Source organism: Sylvia atricapilla, chromosome 1 (assembly GCF_009819655.1).
Source record: "Sylvia atricapilla isolate bSylAtr1 chromosome 1, bSylAtr1.pri, whole genome shotgun sequence".
NCBI classification, from domain to species: Eukaryota; Metazoa; Chordata; class Aves; order Passeriformes; family Sylviidae; genus Sylvia; species Sylvia atricapilla.
Genome location: NC_089140.1, coordinates 86,198,711 through 86,217,353, shown reverse-complemented (window position 1 = coordinate 86,217,353; position 18,643 = coordinate 86,198,711). Strand labels below are relative to the sequence as shown.

Below are 18,643 nucleotides of genomic sequence, written 5' to 3'. Positions count from 1 at the left end.
TACTCCATGTCAGAAAAATTAGAAATATTTATTCAAATTCCTTGATAGAATATCGAAGCCAGCTCAGCTGAACATCTCTCCTAAATGAACACCATTACCAATAGATCAAAGGATAAAAACGCCTAGCAAATGATCAGGGCCGAGGGAATTAATAAAACACACATCAAACGGTGAAAAGCTGAGGGTTTGGTTTTGGGGCTTTTTGGGGGGAGTGGAGAGGACGAGGTTTTTTCTGGTTTAACTTTTTTTTTTTTTTTTTTTTTTTTTTTTTTTTTTTTTTTTTAATGGGAGCACATTTGCAGTGTGATAAAGCAAAGTCTGCAGTCGCCAAAATCCGCGGAACATGCACCTCAAACAGAGAGGGGGACAGATGAAGTTCAGCACTGCTGAGCATCAGGCGGATTTCTGGAGCTGCCGCCGCAGATCTTTCACCTGACAGCCCCTCACAGAGAAATCTGTGAGATTTGGACTTGGTTTTTTTCTTCCAAAGATTCACAAAATTGTTACGGTTTGAAAGGACCTCTGGAAGTCATCCGGTGCCGCCCTCCTGCCAAGGCAGGGTCCCCTGGAGCAGGTGACACGGGATCCGGGTGGGTTTGGAATGTCTCCAGAGAAGGAGATTCCATGACCTCTCTGAGCCAGCCTAAGAGCAATGCCGCCCTCAACGTAAAGCACTTCTTCCTCACGCTTTTTTTCCGCTAAGGTGAAAGTTTCATTTCCTCCGGGGAAAACTTCCCACACGGCCGGGGACACCGGCGGCTGCCCGAGGCGGGTGTCGCTGTCCGAGCGCGCTCATGGCAGGCTCCGCCGTGCCTCCGCTCCCGCAGCCCTGCAGCCCGGCCCTTTGCCCGGCGGGGCCCTCTGCCCTGCAGCCCGGCCCTTTGCCCGGCGGGGCCCTCTGCCCTGCAGCCCGGCCCTTTGCCCGGCGGGGCCCTCTGCCCTGCAGCCCGGCCCTTTGCCCGGGCCCGCCCCAGCCCGGTACCCTGTGCTGCGGCCGCGGTGCCGCCGGGGCTCGGCCGAGCGCTGCACACCGCCCGCCTTCCCTTCCCTTCCCTTCCCTTCCCTTCCCGGCGCTGCCTTTCCGGCGGGGCGGGCGCTCGGCGGCATGGGGCGGCGGCGGCTGCTGGAGGCGGCGGAGCGGCTGGCGGCGGCCTGCCCGGGACAGGCGCGATTCCTGCTGTAAGGGATCGCGGCGGGGCGGGGACGGGCGGTGGGAGAGCCCGGCGGGGACGCGCCCTGACGCTTTCCCTCTCTCCCGCGCAGGTGGAGGCTCCGCAACACCCGAGGCGAGTGCGGGGCGCCGGGCGCAGGCGGTGGGGCCGGAGGAGGGCTCCGGAGCCCCGTGAGCCCGCTCCAGCCGAGGCTGCGGAAGGACAGAGCGTGGGGATGGATGCCGGCTCGCCCTTTCCCTCCGTTTTCTCCCCGCGGGGCTGTGTTTCGGGGCTGCCCGCGGCGCTGGCGAGCTCGGGAAGCGGGGCCAGGTGTCCCTCGGGGGTTTAGGGAGAGGCGCCCGAGTCCGGCTCCGGCAGCCCGAGCTAATGAGGCAGATGCCAGGAGCGAGCCTCTTACTGGGTCTGAAATCTATCTCAAAGCGTTTCTTCATTCTAGCCTGAGGTCGTGTCATCTTCTCACACTTAAAATGAGCAAAGAGCTTTACAAGGCTTTGCTGTCCCTGATCTGGTAGAAGCTTGTGCCTACATGGAGGTCTTTGCAGAGTTGTGAGCCTCCATTGCTAAAGATTTTTAGCAAGGAATTGCATTTTTTCAAGAAAATCTACAGTTACATATTGTGGAAACTTGTGCCACGCATTAACTTAGTCTGAATTGTGCTAAGCTGAGCACATTCTGGTGCTCAGCTTCCTCTTCTGTTCTAGTGTTACCCAAAAACATGTACTTAGGTAATGCTGAAATTGAAACACACCATTTTAAAGTTTTCTTATAAAACATAGTTATTTCATCCTTTTGCCTTTACTTATCTCTAGTTAATGAACATGGATTAGAAAGGATATGTCCTTACTGCTTCCAGTTCCTGGTTCCTGACAGCTACCGGGTACGCCTCAGGCCGAAGATGAAAGTGACTCCACAGATAGAGAAAGTTCTTAAACGAGAGGCAAAGAATCATAAACTTAACATGAAACAGACAAAGCTCCTGAGAAAGTACAGGGAGTCAAGAAGCATTCTGGTAAGGACATTTATTTGGAACTGACAGGTACATGGTATTTCCCTAAATTTCATGTCCCTATTTCAGTGGCATAAAAAAGAAGATGCAGAAACCATTCTCTTAGAAGAGAAGGGCACACATTTCTTTTTCAGGAACATAAGACTCTTCCTTTCTTTTTGAAGTAACTTCTATGCATAAATGACATTTTTTAAATCTACCTTCTACAACAGATAGATCATGAACACAATGACAACACCAGTAAGCTTTTCTCTTGTGACCCCACGTTAGAGAAGCTACACAAACATGTCCTTTACTGCCTTTGTTTCAGTTCATCAGTTGTTGAGCAAATATGTTTTGACACAAGCTTTACTTCATGTATTTCACTAGCCTCTCATGGTTACATCAGATTATTACTACCATCTGTGTTAATAGAATTTTTTACATTTGTCTGAATAATACTGTTTGTAGGAAGTCTTTTAAAAGTGAAGCACAGAGGGAATTTCAACAAGTTGATGTTTTTCTTGAGGCCTCAGTTATTTTTCCTAAAAGTACTCAGGAACGTGACATTTAATTACTGTTGGAAAAATAATAATATACATTTATTCTAGTGTTGTCAAGGTATGTACTGTTTTTAAAACATTATGTGAATGGTTGTTATAATAATGAGGCAGCACCCTATTGTGTCTAGGAGTTGCTGGCACACTTGGCATTTTCTTGGATGAGGGTCTTGTGGTTTCAGAAGAAAATTTTGGGAAACAAAATTATTAAAGAGTCAATAAAAAAAAATGTAAACTGAGAAAATATAACCAAGGTTCGTGGCTGTCAGAGCAGAAGAAGATGCTTCATAAAGGCACTCTCCACAAATTGTAGATCACAGCTGAGCTTCAGAAAGGATGTCTGAAAATGTTCTTTCCCCAGAGGGTGGCTGGGTACTGGAACGGGCTCCCCAGGGAACGGGTCACAGCACCAAGCCTGACAGAGTTCAAGAAGCCTTGGGACAGCACTCTCAGGCACATGGTGTGATTCTTGGCGTGTCCTGCCTGTGCTGGGCCAGGAGCTGGAATTTGATGATGCTTGTGGGTCCCTTCTAGCTCAAGATGTTCTGTGACTCTGCAAGCTGAAATCTGCTTTGTTTTTCTGAGATCACAAATGTTGAGGGTACATTAAGAACATCTCTTTAAGCAACTGATAAACAGAGCAGTGTCCTATGAAATGATGATGGGCTCTTATTGTGTAGCTGGAGAGTGTTAGTAGGGACACACTGTGCATTCATATGAGTAGTTTAAAATTCAGTTTAAATAGGTCCAGTTTAAACTCTGGGTAATATTTTGATCTTGGTATGTAATTGCAGTTTGCCGTGCTTGTGTTCCATTCAGTTTGTCCTTTGGATTATGATTTAAGTGTTTCTTGTCTTAAGTCTTTAAAATGCTGTCAGCAACTGGCAGCTTTCAAAATTAGCAATGTAGATCCCTGTAATCTAATACCTGAGACTTATGCAAATGAAAATTACTGTGTGGTTGGAAATTAAAGCAAGCAACAATGTGACAGGTTGAACCTCTGAGAACTTTCTTAGCAAGTAGAACTTGATTTTAGATTGCTTTTGCCATAAAAAGGCATATAACATAGGAACTACTTTCAGGGCTCTAGAAATTTTTGGAGTTAACTGTTGATCCATTTCAGGGAATGGAAATGAGCTGTGAATTGCTATGATTAATCCAGTAATTCCTGCATTGTAAAGTGGTCACCTCCATTTATATTCCACACAGTTCTATGACTTAGATGAGTGAGATGAGTGAGTTTGTTTCCCACCTGAATTTCATTTAGAAGAACTAAAAATTCATCAATACCTGAGCACTAAAATAGGTAATGCTATTTTTTTTTAGTTCGTTAGGCTGACGTAATGTCTAGAGGAAGTCAAAACACTTAACTAAAAATGTTCCATTTCAGCATCTCTATAATTTTTACTAAACAATCTGAATTGAGTTAAATTTACGCACTTTGAAATGAAGAATGATTTGGTGTAGAGGTTTTCAAAACTGCTTAGACATTTTTGTGACAGTCTTTTGAGTAAGTTATTTTTAACCAGAAGCATCACGTAACTGCTTTTCAGTCTAATTGGTGCCTCAGAAAGTTGTCTGGCTGGATTACTCTCCTGTCTCTTGGTATGAGTAGTTGCCATGGCAGTAAGGGATATCAGGAATGCCTGACAGTCTCTGTGACTGGGTGACATCGGTGTTGATGCATCTCTCAGCTTGGTGTGTTGCTGAAGTTCCCTGCAGCCTAGAGGTACACAGAGAAAAGAGGAAGTGCCCTTAGTTTACAATGTCCTCTTTATTGTAGTAAGTACTTTTGCCCTAATACAAAGCCTTGTCGTTGTTCACTGAGACTTGCTGTTTTTACTAAAATGGATGACTGGGTTTGAGAGTTTGGTAGTTTAAATATTTTAGCCCAAGATTCCCTGAAAACTGTGCAGTATAACTTTATTTGGGGTCGAATATACTAATGATTTTAGATGACACAATGTCACGTTTTTTAGCCAAATACCTGATGCATAGGAGTACTTTAGTATATCCAGTGTATCTTGTTTGCTCATGGTATCATTTGCTCAGTTCAGGTGATGTTTCATCTGTCTTGATAGGGTTGTTATCTGTATTTCACTGTACAATATTAGATTCAGCAGTACAAACGTCCTGAAATTAGTTCATAGGAATTGGAGTAATTTTTAGATAAACCCAAAAGATGGGTTTGGCTTAAGAAGCCCAAATTAAAATGCTAGTTATAAAGTGTATGTTACTTTTTAGTATCTCATGTTTTACTTAGGCAAATATTTAATTTGTGTCATGGTATTTGGAGAACAGTTTGGATAATTCTTCTAATGGCTTTATAATATAAAGGTGGAAAGACTGAAAGGCAGCTTGATATTTCCTTTCTTCTCTCCATAGCTGGTTACTTGCAAATCTTGCAACAAAACAACAAGACATTATGGTAAAAGCAGGGATTTTCTGGCAACCAAAACACAGAATTGTAGCACTCCAGGTATCAAATCTAGCCTGAAGACACCAGATGTAAAAATTCAGTCTGCAAAGAAAATGACACCTGTAAGCTGGAGTAGTTTGGGATCTAAAGGGAACACTCCCTCATCACTTTCCAGGTACATGTTTGTTTCCTATTTAAAGCAGCCCTTTCCCAACTAGAGTGTATTACATCTTCCTGATTTTAGATCAGTCATTTAATAAAGTTTAAATTGATAACTTAGTGTATTTCTCAGGTGGTATGGTTGAGGAGATCAATTTTAACTTTCCAGCCTTTAAAATCAAAGATTCTCATGAAAAGGGACTGTGTGTAAAGAATGCTGTTTCATTTGTGTCATTATTGGAAAATGTCTGTCCTAAAATTTGCACAACAAAGTAACACTTTTGTAACACATAAGAATGCACTATTTCCCTTGGATATTTTTCACTCTAATTAAAGCAAGCAACATGTGAAAGCGAATGTGAAAGCAAATGTGTGCTTTCACAGTTACTTTATGTTAATTCTGATTTCTCTCCTTTAAGACATTCGAATTTTTGTTTTTCAGGACACGTGAATCTGGACAGGCAACAACCAACTCTGCTTCCAAGACTCCCCGAAACTCCAAATTTCACTTTTCTAAGCTAAAACGGATGCTTGACCTAGAAGAAAAAGAGAAAAGCCAGAAGGCAGATTTGAAAACCTTCTTGACTTCACTTTAGTTATATTTTATTTCAAAGTAATAAAGATTACAGCAATAAATATTGCTCCAGTTTTAGTAAATCAACAAAGTGATTTCTTTAAAACTCAAGCTAACATCCTCTGCCTTGTGGAAGCATAGACCATATTTTTGAAAAGGAAGGTCTCTTTCTAAGGGGAGTAATTGTCTGCAAGAGGGAGATGAGAAGATAGCCAGTTTAATATGCTTGGGAATCTTGAACATGTTGTGCAGTTTCTGATGCCCCAAGAATTAAAAGCCAGGATTTATCCTTTTAGGAAGCTGATGATGATCCCACCAGGACCATTGAATTGTCAAGATTAAAGATTTTCAATTTATGTTTGGCACAGAGATGAGAGAGGACAGTATAAAGTCACTGTTCAGGACTGAGGTTATAGCCTGTCCTACATACAGTCTGCAGTGATAGTTCTGCACATGGTGCTTCACATCTCCCTCCTGAAAAATAGAGCCAATTAGTTAAAAGCATTTACTTCTTTGGATTTAACAGTCTGTATTTTTCATTTGCTAGTTTAATGAATAGTTTAAGTGACTTCAGACTTAGTGAACACTCCTTAAGACATAGGACCAGCAAATAACTTGGTGTACTGGGAAGCAGTCCAGGGCAGGGGAGAATGGTTTGTTGTAAACTGTACTTAAAGAGTCTCAGGGATTGGCATGTAACCTTTTTATATCTCCTGTACATTTGCACAATACCTGAAGGGTTCACTGCTCTTTGTCTTTTATGTATGTGTAGGATAAAATGAACTGCCATTCTTGAATCAAGTGTTGCCTTTTCCAGTGTAGAACTTGGCATTAATTCACCTGTTGCTGTACTTAAAACCCAGTCTCTGGAAAAATACTCCATTTAGTTGACGGAAAATGTGCATTGAACAAAAGTATTTGAAAATACAAATTTCACAATAAATTTTCTTATTAAAAGTACACACATTAGGTACTGCTGTGCTTCCCATGAGGCCAGTGTGAAACCAGCACAGGCATCTGCTGTGTTTCAAGGTGCCCCAACATTAATGTGTTTGTTAGATCAAAGCACGTTTCCCTGTTGTCCCTGTTTACAGTCACTTCTTACACAACACCTCCCTACAGTGCATTCCTTTTGGATAAAACTACAGATAAGGGATAAAAGACATGAAGGGGGGAACACAACCAGTGTGCAGAGAAAGCAAATGGGCGATCTATCCACAGGATCACAGGAGAGCTTGATCTAAACTACATATTTGCAAATATGTTTTGTGAGTGGTAGGCACTGAGCTACAGGCATTCTGCACACCAAGTGTGTTACATTTACAGCACATTATTTGTTAACAGAGATAGAGCTTTATCATGCTCCAAACATCTTATTTTTCTTTAGATTTACCAGAGTTGTCAGGTATGTCCAGATGTGTTGTTAAAAGGGATTGTTATTGTGAGATATTAGACTTCATTCTGGGAATAAAGGGGGAAAAGCCATCCAGTACCTGCCTTTTCTTGTTTTACATGTGTGCTTCAAAATGCTGGGTAGAAATAATCTCCAGTGCCTTTATAGTATTCCTAAGCCTTAAATAGAGTCTGTCTTTTCTGCTAACTGGACTTCCACAGAACTGATGTATTGAAAGACAGACACACATATGTATAAACATATCTCTATACATAATATATATAGGTATACACATACATAGCCACACATCAGAGGCTTACATGCAGACATATATTACACACTTATTCATGCACTCTTCCCTTCAGGACACATTACCTTCCTGTACTTGATGAAACGCTGAAGACTGTTGGCTGTGAGAGACTTGCTGAGCTCCCCTCCAAACCACTGCCAGGCCACATTACTGGCTTGTGTTTAAAGAGCTGGAAGAACAACTTGGTAGAGGAAATGCCTTCACTGATTTCAGAGAGGGCAGAACTTCAGCCAGACTTTGAAAAGCAAGAGCAAGAAGGTCTCTATTAAGCATACAGCCCTGCAAAGAGGCATTTGAGAGTTATTTCCCAGCTCACACAAATTCTACTGGGCAATGGTATCTGTATCACTGGCTCTACTTGTGTCATACCACATTGAAAATGTTACAAAAGTGCGTCTTAAAATAACCAGCTCAACTAAATTTACAGTTCTAGAGATAGGACCTCAGACCCTTTAATGCACTGCTTCCTCACCAAAAACTGTCACACAAAATACAGAGAGTAATAAACCTCTACGTTAGTACCAAGCATTTCTTCAGCATCATCACTGAGATGAGATCTTGGCTGAGTATAGGGAGCAGTTTATATTAAAGCCATTTCCCACCATGAGACTGTGAAGGCAAGCAATGAACAGTAATTTTCAAAGATGTTTTTACAACAATGTTTTATTAAATATGAAAGAGCGTACATACAGGTGTTATCTGAGGACATAAATTACACAAGGATTACAGGTTCTGTCAGAAAAGCACAATAATGAAACATCTTTACATTTCAAATTTTTCTTGTTAGCTTTTAACAAATAAGTCTATTTCTGTTGCAAACAAGTAATGAGTGCTATTGAACTTTTGCAAATTCCCACAAAAACATCATGCTTAGTAGGATACTTTAACTATTGTAAATATGAAATCAGAATTAGATTCCTAAATAACACGATGGAAGAGATTTACTACTTAAGATAAATGACACACTGAAATAGGAGCTGAGACAAAATTGGTCATTCATTAGAAAAAAATTCCACTTCAGACACTATGTTTGAGTCTGCTTTCTTTACTTGCAGGAATAATCACTGTGATTAAATGTGATGAGCAGAACTGGCCTAAATATTGTAAATGTAACCATCAATTTTTAGATGTGCTGATTTTCACTGATTTTCCCACTGAAAAAACCCCACACCCACAGATCTATTTCCTTACATTTTAGAAGGCTCTTCTGCAGAGGGCCAGACAAGCCTATGTGTGATGTCCACGTCCTCCATGGTCATCTGCACTGCCGGCTACTGCATCCTACATACGTGTTTAGGGACATCATCAAAGCACGAGACTGAGTTACCACTGACTTGTGAGAGCAGAACTAGTCTGTGCAAGTCCTAACACAACGGGCTCTTAAACTCCAGGTAAACAGGAATGTAATTTCATCATAAGGAAAGCTCTCAATTTGACACTCGGAAGACTACTCGGATAAAATACATAATAAGCATGTGGTTTGAGTTGTTTTGCTAGGGATTAACAGAGGTGCTTTAATATATTAATACAAACATTAACAGAGTGAATCAGACAAGCTAATATTACTGCAGGCTGTAGTCTAACTTCCAAAAGAAGTCATGAAACATAATTTCTAAGAATGGTAAGTTTTGTAACTAAGGACTTCACATTTATTTTTAAAACCACAGAAATGGGACAGTATTCCTGATATCTCTCAAAACATTCTGCAAACCACACAGCTTGAGCCTGCACATGCTAGAATATACAAGCAGTCCCAGTGACCTCCAAGGTAAGCATTCTCATATGGCAAAGTGCTGCAGGAATCTATTTGCTTTTTTTTCAGAGAATGCTTAATAAAAGTGCAATATAGTGAAGCAAATAATCTAATTATTATGCCTTTATTACTAGATGAAAAATATTCAGATATTTTATAGTTGTGCCTTTTGTAGGGCAAGCATTCTGCTTTGCCTAGAGCCAGACCACGTTAGAAGAGGCAGGCAGGATATGCCCACACATTTTCTTTCCCAGGATGGCAACACCCCAAAGCAGTTCTGTGGTACAATCCCACCTACAGATAAAAACACCATGCTCCCCAGTCTCACAGTTATTTCTGTTTTGATGGAAGCTGACATGAGGTTTGCTTTTCCTTTCCACCCAGGCATGTTCTCCCTTTTGTCTCCTTGGCACCCTACCCTTCCCCACCCAGCCTCTTTTCTTCCTGAGATGTCTGAAGTACGTACATTAAGCTTTGGAACCTGAGAATTTGGAGGTATTTTTTGACACTACAGGGCTGCATCTGTACTGTACCATGCTATCTCCTGCTATACTATTACAGTTACAATAAAAATTTCCTAACTACTTGATACCTGATGCCTTTCCCATATAAATAAAAAAAAAAAAAACAAAACCCAGCGTACCATTCAGCCATTAATATACGACACTTGCTCTAAGAGTGACCTTTGCCTTTCACAAGTCCTCCTTTCCAAACAAGTATTGAGGGATCATTTCTAAAACCCCAGCTATGAAAAGCTCCTTGAAGTAAACAATTTCACAGTAAAACAAAGAAAAATATATCCAGAAAATAACACTCTCTCAAAACTAAAACTTATATACATCAAGAAGAAGTTGAGTTTTTTTCCTCATTCTTTTATCAGTTCTACATTACCTATAGGTAAGTAATGTTATCACTAGGAGTTACGAACAGGAAAAACAAATCCAGTGAAATAAGTGTCATGTCTTTTTTAAAACCTTTGAGAGATCAAGAGAATTCAGCAGTCAGCTTTAGTATTACAACTAATTTCAATTCAGGCAGCAAAAGACTATTTAAGCATAATTCCCTATGATTCTGAGTATCCAAGATAGATCTTTCAGTGCAGTCTAATAAGCCTTGTCACTGCACTTATAATCACCTCTGGGCACAAAGTAAGTTTTCTATGGATGGAACTCAACCATGAACTCACTATTTATGCTTCTTGTTTTATGGTTTGTTTTAGAATTCTTAATATATTAAGCTGGTTTAATATTTACTATAAATTTGGTGCTATTTAGCAAAACTGAGCTTTAACTGCATCTGCAATGCACATACATGTGTGTAAGAATTCACGTGATTTTAACGTACTAGAACAGAAATATTTAAAACATTAATACTGTATCAGAATATTTCCTAATCAAGAATCTATACTGAAAATATGTCAGTAAGTGTTATTTAATTTTGCATATTACACTTAAACTAAAGAAACAAAATCCTCTGGATTCAATATAGTGAGCTTTTTCCCATGGAAGGGAAAATTGCCACTCAAAACTTTGAAATTTTTGGACATCTAGCAAGCTCAGATAACTATTTTGAGCACTCCTATTTGTCAGTCAGAATTTTTTAGGAAAGCAGTATTCTACATTGCATGCTATGGACTGCTATGTCAACAGCTTGTATTTCTACCTTTTAGGGTTTTTTCCCTACTTAACTGAGGTCTAATTCATGGCAACTTCCAAGAGAAAAGTCCATCTCACTGAAATGCTTATGTCCAAGTGTTTCTACTTCAATGATTATTCTCCATTCACATCCTACAAGTATTCTAGTTATTAGCCCTGTAGAAGCCAGTAACAAGTGGCAGATATCTACCTTGAACAATTTCACTCCGAGACTATTTTGAATTGCTGTGGGTTTTGAAAAGAAAGAACAGCTTTCTATAAAAAAATTTGCTTTCATGTGAGGTGTATTAAACTTGTAAACTGTAAACTTAAATGTACAGAACAATGCCTGACAAGCGCAAATCCATGAACAAATTACAATCATTAAATACTCCTATGATATATCCAATTCAAAACACTTGCAGCTCAGGTTTTTAAGGTCACTGAAATGCCAAAGGTACAGGTAGGCATTTTTAAAGTCACTCAAGGATCATATGGTTCATTCCAATGGATTGAAAAGCCAGAACTTTCTGGCAATGTGCTAAATGCCTGTCTGTATCTTTAAGTTTTTAAGTGAACTTGAAAGTTGATGCATAGTATGGGAACAAGGATTCTTCACAAATTCAGCTGTTCCCAGACAAACACCGCATTTATGCCACAGAACTGAGTTTTTTAAGTGGGCAATAGTTTTCTGCTGTTTGACTTACACACAGGTCTGAACAGTCTCCTCCTGTTGTGTGAGAAAAAGGCAATTGAGACTTAGAAGTATTTGGTGGAGCAGGTGAAGGTGGGGAGGTGGTAGCCCATGCTGGCCTCCAGGGTTTCTCAGTGGAACAGGACGTACAGTACAGCTGTATCACCATCTTGTTGTATGTACGGATGGTACACTGTCAAATTTTAATAATGGGCATTTAGCAATTGAGACAGTTTAGAGAATGACCTTTCAATTTAATTAAAACTGTAAAATGGCTTCACATTTCTGGGATTAACCTTTTTAGATGGAAACAGATGTTCCAGAAAGGGCTTAGATTACAAATGAATGGTCCCTCGATTTAGAAACTAAGCAGCTGTAAAAAGCTACAATTTCAAAACATAATTAAACTGGTCAGTTTTATAGTTTCTACATGCTGACTTCTAAATGATACAAAAATACTGCAGTATTTTAAGCAATTTGACGGTCTGCTCAGTGTAACGTGATTAATATTTTCCAACAGAAAATTGGTTGTTAGCATTTGCTTCAAAAAAACCCATATTGTTTTGGGAGTGGGTAATTTAAATGTAATGGACAGTAAGATCACTTTTAACTTTGCATTAAATTGCATTGGCCTTTTTGCAAACATAAGCCTGCGATTTCCACATTTCTCCCTCACTAGCAACGGAAATGTCTCAAGTTAGAATTATGTTTTGATTATATGTTGATCTACAGTAAATACAGGGTACATAAGAAAAATCTTAGCATGTTTTTTACAGGGCACCCAACTAAAATCTTTACAAAAGATAATTATTCATTCTTCCATGTAACAGACACAGATCCCACTTTTATAAATGTACCCTTATGTTCACTCGCCAATAAAATAGTAAACAAATCAACTTTTTAAACCATTTTTATAAATTATTAAAGTATTTTTACTGACACTCTGCAACAATATACAAAAATAATACTACAAGAGTACCGCTCGGTCTGGCCTACCCCTCATTTCACAGAAAAGCAGAGGTTATGGGGGATGTTTAGTGATCAGTCATCACTGTAGATGTCTCCTGCAAATGGTAGGTGTACGTGGCTGCCCGTGACGTTGGGAAGTCGAGAGAGATCAGGCAGGTTCTGGATGCGTGACCTGAGTTCTTTCCGTACTTGGGACACTCTGGCTAACTTGCGTTTGTACTCCTGTAAGACAGAAGAATTCAGGGTGAGGTTTTCTTGCTATGACCATCCCTACTACTTACTGCACATGTGATTTTACAAACTAAGTATTCCTTCTGCAAGTTAGGCAAACAGCCTTGAACAGGTGAGAACCCAGAGATCTGGGTATTTAGAGGTACCAGCTCCAGCATTTTCCCAGCAATGGACTTCAAAAGCACAGCCATAGGATTATTTTGCTTTGAATTCTAAGAACATAAATACTAAACAAGCAAGACAATCCCAGATAACACAACAACAGGCTTTTCTTTTCTCTGTGTATCTAGGAGGACAGGACAATTCTTAAAACTTAATTAAGGATAGTTGTTACACATATTCTACTATCAATAACAGAGGCTGGAAGGATAAACTTACAGATGTCAAAGAAGTTATTTTCAGCTCATACTGCTGAAGGAATAAAAACCAACCAAATACCCCCTAACTAGGCTTAATAGGTGTCACTGAGCTAACCAATGGTAAGTATTTTGTATTAACTTTTATAATAAAGAATTTATTTCCTCAGTACATTTATGGATTTAATCCTGGGTTTTCAAAAACTTTTTGAATTGGGAACTTATTATTTCATATTGTGTTGGAATACAGGTCAAACCAGTCATAGTTGATATATTTAATGATTATGAGGAACTTTTCACTTGAAACAACACTGTATAAATAAAGTTCAACATTGTAAATCAGTGCACTTGAATACAGTCAGTGTTCACCTCTTAAGAATGAGAGACATAATGGAGAAAAATACCAGCTTTTATAAAATGGAAACAATTATTCCAAAAATATAAGAAGATTAAGGTATAATTCACAGGGACATTTGAATTTCAAGTACTTGGAAACTGTGAAAAGCAGAAGAAACAAACCACTAGCAGACAAAGCAGTGTTTCATGAAAAAACACCACAATTCAGAACACATCAAATGCAGACGCTTTCTAGTGTGGCTGCAGGTTTTGCTGCAGCGTGGGAATGGCTGGAAGTAACAACACATAGGTATTCTACAACTTGGATAATCAACCCATGGATAACCAAGATCTCATGACTGTAACAACTTCTAAATAACAGTGATAAAAATTCTACATGATCCTGCAACAGTAACAAATATAAACACTTGATAGTTCCAGCAAATATGAAAACACTGTGCAAATGTGTTAATAAAAAGTAACAATTGGGCTGTTTCTTTATAAGCTCTAAACATAATTTTAAATATGTTACTATATTGTTAATAACATGGAGTAAACATGGAGTAACAAGGAAGAACAATGAAAACACCTTTTGGTAGTAGAACCAAAATGTAGTAAAGAATGTTAGATAACTGGGACATGATCAAGATTACTGGACAAAGTACAACACACATTAAAAAACTAAGGCAGCATCATGACTTCTTACCAAGAGCAGTAAGAGAACCATGAGATACCTTAAATTCTTAATGAGAACAGTAATGGGTAGCTAAAAAAACCAAATCTAATCTTTACACAGAAGAAAGAAAAAGTGTCCCTGAATTAGGATCATCAATGCCTTGGTATCATTTATATTTCAAAATCAAGTATTACATGCAGATTCTTATGAGATACTAAACACAGTGAAAATACCACATACACCCAGTCAGTGGAACTGCAAACACCTGGTAAGAGCAGACAGGGTAAAGCAGTATTTATTTTAGGATACAGGTGGCCAAAGAAATCTTACAACTGTGAGTCCCTTGGTCCTGTGAAAACCATCACTTGCTCACGCTTGTCCAAAATGTTCTCTTTGGTGCAAGTGACTTCAAGACATGGCTGTGGAAATGAAGGTCTGTATCCTGACACTGGTTCCCTACGGTAACGCCCAAAGGCCACAAATACTTCACTATTTCATAGCTGATTTTACAGCAGCATCCAGAGGTCTCACCAAGTGGACTCTGTGCAAGACACGTAGTCTTTTGCCAGCATTGTAAAAGGACAACCACAGGCATTGTCACTATGCACTTAGTCCAGGATGCAAAAACTCCTGACTATTATTGTAGGGAATAGGTATTAATGCCAGAGGACAAGACCAGCTTCAGGTTTCATTGTTTACTAAAATAACCAACTTGGTGCTATACAGAATACTAGTCACCTAGAACTCCTATTTTCAGAAGCAGGATGCCTGGAGATTGATCACTGGGCAACAAGGGTTTTGAGGTAGCTGAGTGATCTGGCCTGCTCTGTGGAAGATGTACTGCTATACAGAAGAGGATGAATAGAACTGTAAGCAGAATCAATACACCCAAGAGGCCTAAAAATCATAAAATCTATTAACTATAAAATCCCTCCTGCAGTTAATTCTTGTAAAGAGTTGAATCCTGTCCAAGTTTATTCTCCATCAATGAGGAATGTAAAGCAACAAATTGGTATCCCTTCACAAGCTTGAAGCCTGAAGCTAGGCAAATAGACACAGTCACTTAGCAACAGACTCAGCAGCTATATCCTTGCTAGACTTTACTCCAAAACCTGAAATGTGCCTTATATTAGATTGTCAGTTCTTTGACACCCTTAAAGTTCCCTTTAGCTGATAATAAATAATTTCCATAACAACACTGCATTTCTGACATCCAGCATTTTCCATATAAATTCTGCCTGGGACTTGTTGCCTAGTGACTATCAGCTTGATCAATACGACTAACAGTAGGTTCCTTTCCCTCACTAAGGAAAATGTTCTCATAAATTCTGTCTCCCACATAACAGAGTCATCTTCCTCTCACCAACATCTCTGGCATAATGCACTCTAGGGAGTCAAAATTTGTTCCTTAAGCTTTCTCAGAAATATGAAACTCTGAGAAAATTTACTCGAAGTTTTTACTGTAAAACTAGAGTTAAAAAAAAAAGTAAGTAAGGTTTTATAGTTGATTGTATTGTTGATGCAGTATAAGGTAGAGAATGCAATTTTAATCCAATTTTGGTAATCCAAAGCATATGGGAGATCTGAAACTGCAGGTTACATGTTCACAGCAATCTTCTCCCATAAGCAGAAAATTATTCACCTACCCAGAGCACCTAATTTCCCATGACACTCTTGAAACTATTCTAGAAATCACTGCAGATGTCCAGTTTTTATGACTGGTAAGCAAGTCCAAAAGAGGATTGATTTTCAAGTACAGTGACTCAGCAATTTAGAGGTATTTTCAAGGCAGCTGCTGTTCACAGTTTGGTTCTATTTAAAACCACTAGTCTCTTCTCAAAGGTTTGCTTGTATATTTTTAAGGCTGTTATTACAGTCCTGGCATGACCTAAGTAGTCCTGGACTGCTAGAATACAAGTATTAAGTACTCATTATCAACAACACTTACTGTATGTACAGTCTTTACTGTTTTATCATAATAGCATGCACATGTACCTACAACCTTTTTTCTCAGTGTGTATGTTAAGAGTGTGATAATGAAAGCAGAGAAGAGGGAACTGGGATAGCTAGGTGTTATTTCTAGTATCATTGCTCCATTAGAAATGCTGGATATCATACAACCAAGTAATAATTTAATTCTATTTTTGAGACTTTAAACTGTGGAAATCCTCATGGAGAATTTCAATTTGATTGTCACTATGCTGATTTTAAGATAAACTTCAAATTACCTGTGTATAAATGAGGCAAGATCTGAGGTATTTACTTCAAAGAGTCAAGGACAGGCAGAAGTACGATGCTTTCTTTCATTACCCTGAGTTTAATTTGCATTTTTCCCTACCTATGAAGAACCTTACTCTTGGGATACGTAGGCAACCTGATGCTTAGAATTAAAGTCTCTTCAATTTCTCCAATGGCTTAAGCTAACACTGCTTTCAGGCAGTATTTGTTTGTACTTCCAGTCATAAAATCAGGTTTATGAGGTAATTAGAGCTTATTTTGCTCATTAGAGCCCCACAGATTACTACAATCTCCATTATTTGACAGTGTTGCTGGATATTTTGTGAAAGCAATGCTAACAACATATGGATTCAGAATCTAGATTAATAGTGATTCTCTATCAAAAAGTACCAGGCAAAAAAGCCAAATATTTTTTGATTAGACATTACAGACATCATAAATAATAAAAATGTGGGCAGGTCAAATAAGCTGTGCACTGCAGAGAATATATTCCCTTCCAAATAAAATAGATATTTATATAGCTGTTCTGCAATAGGAAGGTAGTACAGATAAAAAACTTCATAGCTATGCTTTCCCTTTATAACATTGGTATGACTTTGCTCTTTCCTCCAAACCTTTTGCTCTTGCTTTGCCATACATGTTCTACCAGACAGTATTTTGGTGCATTCCATAGCCTCAGTTATCACATGAAGGTTCAGTTGTTCATCTTCTCATTAGCTACAGAAAGGTAAGGTGGAAATAAATACCTCAATTCAGAAAAAACAAAACCCAGACGTTTAAAAGGCTTTTAAGGTGCTGAGGGCATGTGTGTACATCGGCATCCATGTACACACGTGTACTTATGGCCTGTAAGTACACAGTATTTAAAATTGAGATCTCTGACTTTCTAGGTCCATTCCAACCCACAGTTTCAGGTGCAGATGTCAGAGCTGCAGCACAGAGCAAAGGCTTCTCCTGTACTGTGTCCAACAGTGCAGAAACTACTAGACCTCTTCAAAGGTTCAGATAAAAGCAAACATCATGTGATAGCCTGATATCTGGATTCTGAAGTTCAGAATCACAGTATTTACAGACTCTACCTCGTTAGACCCTACCTCATCCAGTCTGGGTATTTTTCTGCAAGGAAGACTGACAAGTAGACTTTCAGAATTCAGGTAAGCCTCACTATCATCTCAGAAAATAGATGACCAGGCTTAAATTTTGCGCTGCCTTTAAAAATTTAGCTTGACTCACATTCGTCAGCAGTACGATTAAAAGCTCAACCTTTTACCAGTGTTTAGGATAAATGACAGCCTGAAATAACTTTAAGAGACTGAACCAACATCCATAAGCTTCACACAACAAGGTAGAAGAACTTAGGACAGTTATGACAAACTTAGGAAAGGACTGACTTGGCAAACCTTTTATTGCACATCGTCAACTTCCTAGAAAAGAAATTTCTGGAAGCAAGCTTCAACTTTTTAAATACGTTAGTATCTAGCTCTTTTGCATTTGGTCTTGCTAGGTCTTGAACTAAGTAAATTGCACTGAAGAAATGAGCAACTACAATGGTGACTGCTTTGTTTATTCCTTTTTGTTCTATGCACTGCCCCATGCATTACTTACTCTACATGTCATTTATTCTGTGCATAGATTTACCAATATTCTCAGAGGTTTTCTAATGGCAAGCTTCACCATTACAAAACACAATTTATTCTTCAGAAACCTTCAAGCTGACAGATAAAAATGAAATGCATCCTCTAATTCTGGGTATCCCTTTTTTTAGTACTTAAAATTTCCAACCAATTAACACTTCAAAGAAATTTTCTAAGTTAAAGTACTGGAGAATCTTCAGCTTGTCTGCAAATGAAGCAATAGGAAGCAATGAACTCAGAAGTCTGAAACTCACCAACTAAATTAGCAACCATTTGGGGAAATGTGACTTTGTCTACTATCAACTGTTATGCTGTGGTACAGACTAGAATACACTGCAGACCTTTGAATCACAAATTCTTGTCTAGAATATTAGCAGATAGAAACAAAGCATTTTATCAGGACGTTTCCCGTCTGAAGTGTAACTATCAGAAATCCAAAGTCCTTCTTAGTGGCCACAAATCATTCCTCCTGTTTCTTGAAAATGCAATTTTTGTCCAGCTCCTTCCAGCCTTAAACAGTATCTCAAATGTCATTCACTGCAGCCTTGAC

The 18,643-nt window shown here is 39.1% G+C and overlaps 2 protein-coding genes across 2 annotated transcripts in view; one reads left to right on the top strand and one right to left on the bottom strand.

Moving 5' to 3' along the window:
* Positions 1-1,090: 1,090 nt before the first annotated feature.
* On the top strand, positions 1,091-7,358 carry C1H18orf21 (chromosome 1 C18orf21 homolog). The gene is made up of 5 exons (XM_066327085.1): positions 1,091-1,179; positions 1,264-1,286; positions 1,982-2,181; positions 5,103-5,311; positions 5,738-7,358. Exons 1-5 carry the CDS (start codon positions 1,106-1,108, stop codon positions 5,889-5,891), a joined length of 660 nt encoding a protein of 219 aa, XP_066183182.1. The 5' UTR covers positions 1,091-1,105; the 3' UTR covers positions 5,892-7,358.
* Positions 7,359-8,217: 859 nt separating this feature from the next.
* Positions 8,218-18,643, bottom strand: part of RPRD1A (regulation of nuclear pre-mRNA domain containing 1A) — a 44,026-nt gene continuing 33,600 nt past the window's right edge. Inside the window, exon 7 of the mRNA XM_066327062.1 lies at positions 8,218-12,844. Within this exon, the coding sequence (XP_066183159.1) occupies positions 12,695-12,844 (150 nt within the window). The 3' untranslated portion in view covers positions 8,218-12,694. The remainder of the gene's footprint in view (positions 12,845-18,643) is intronic.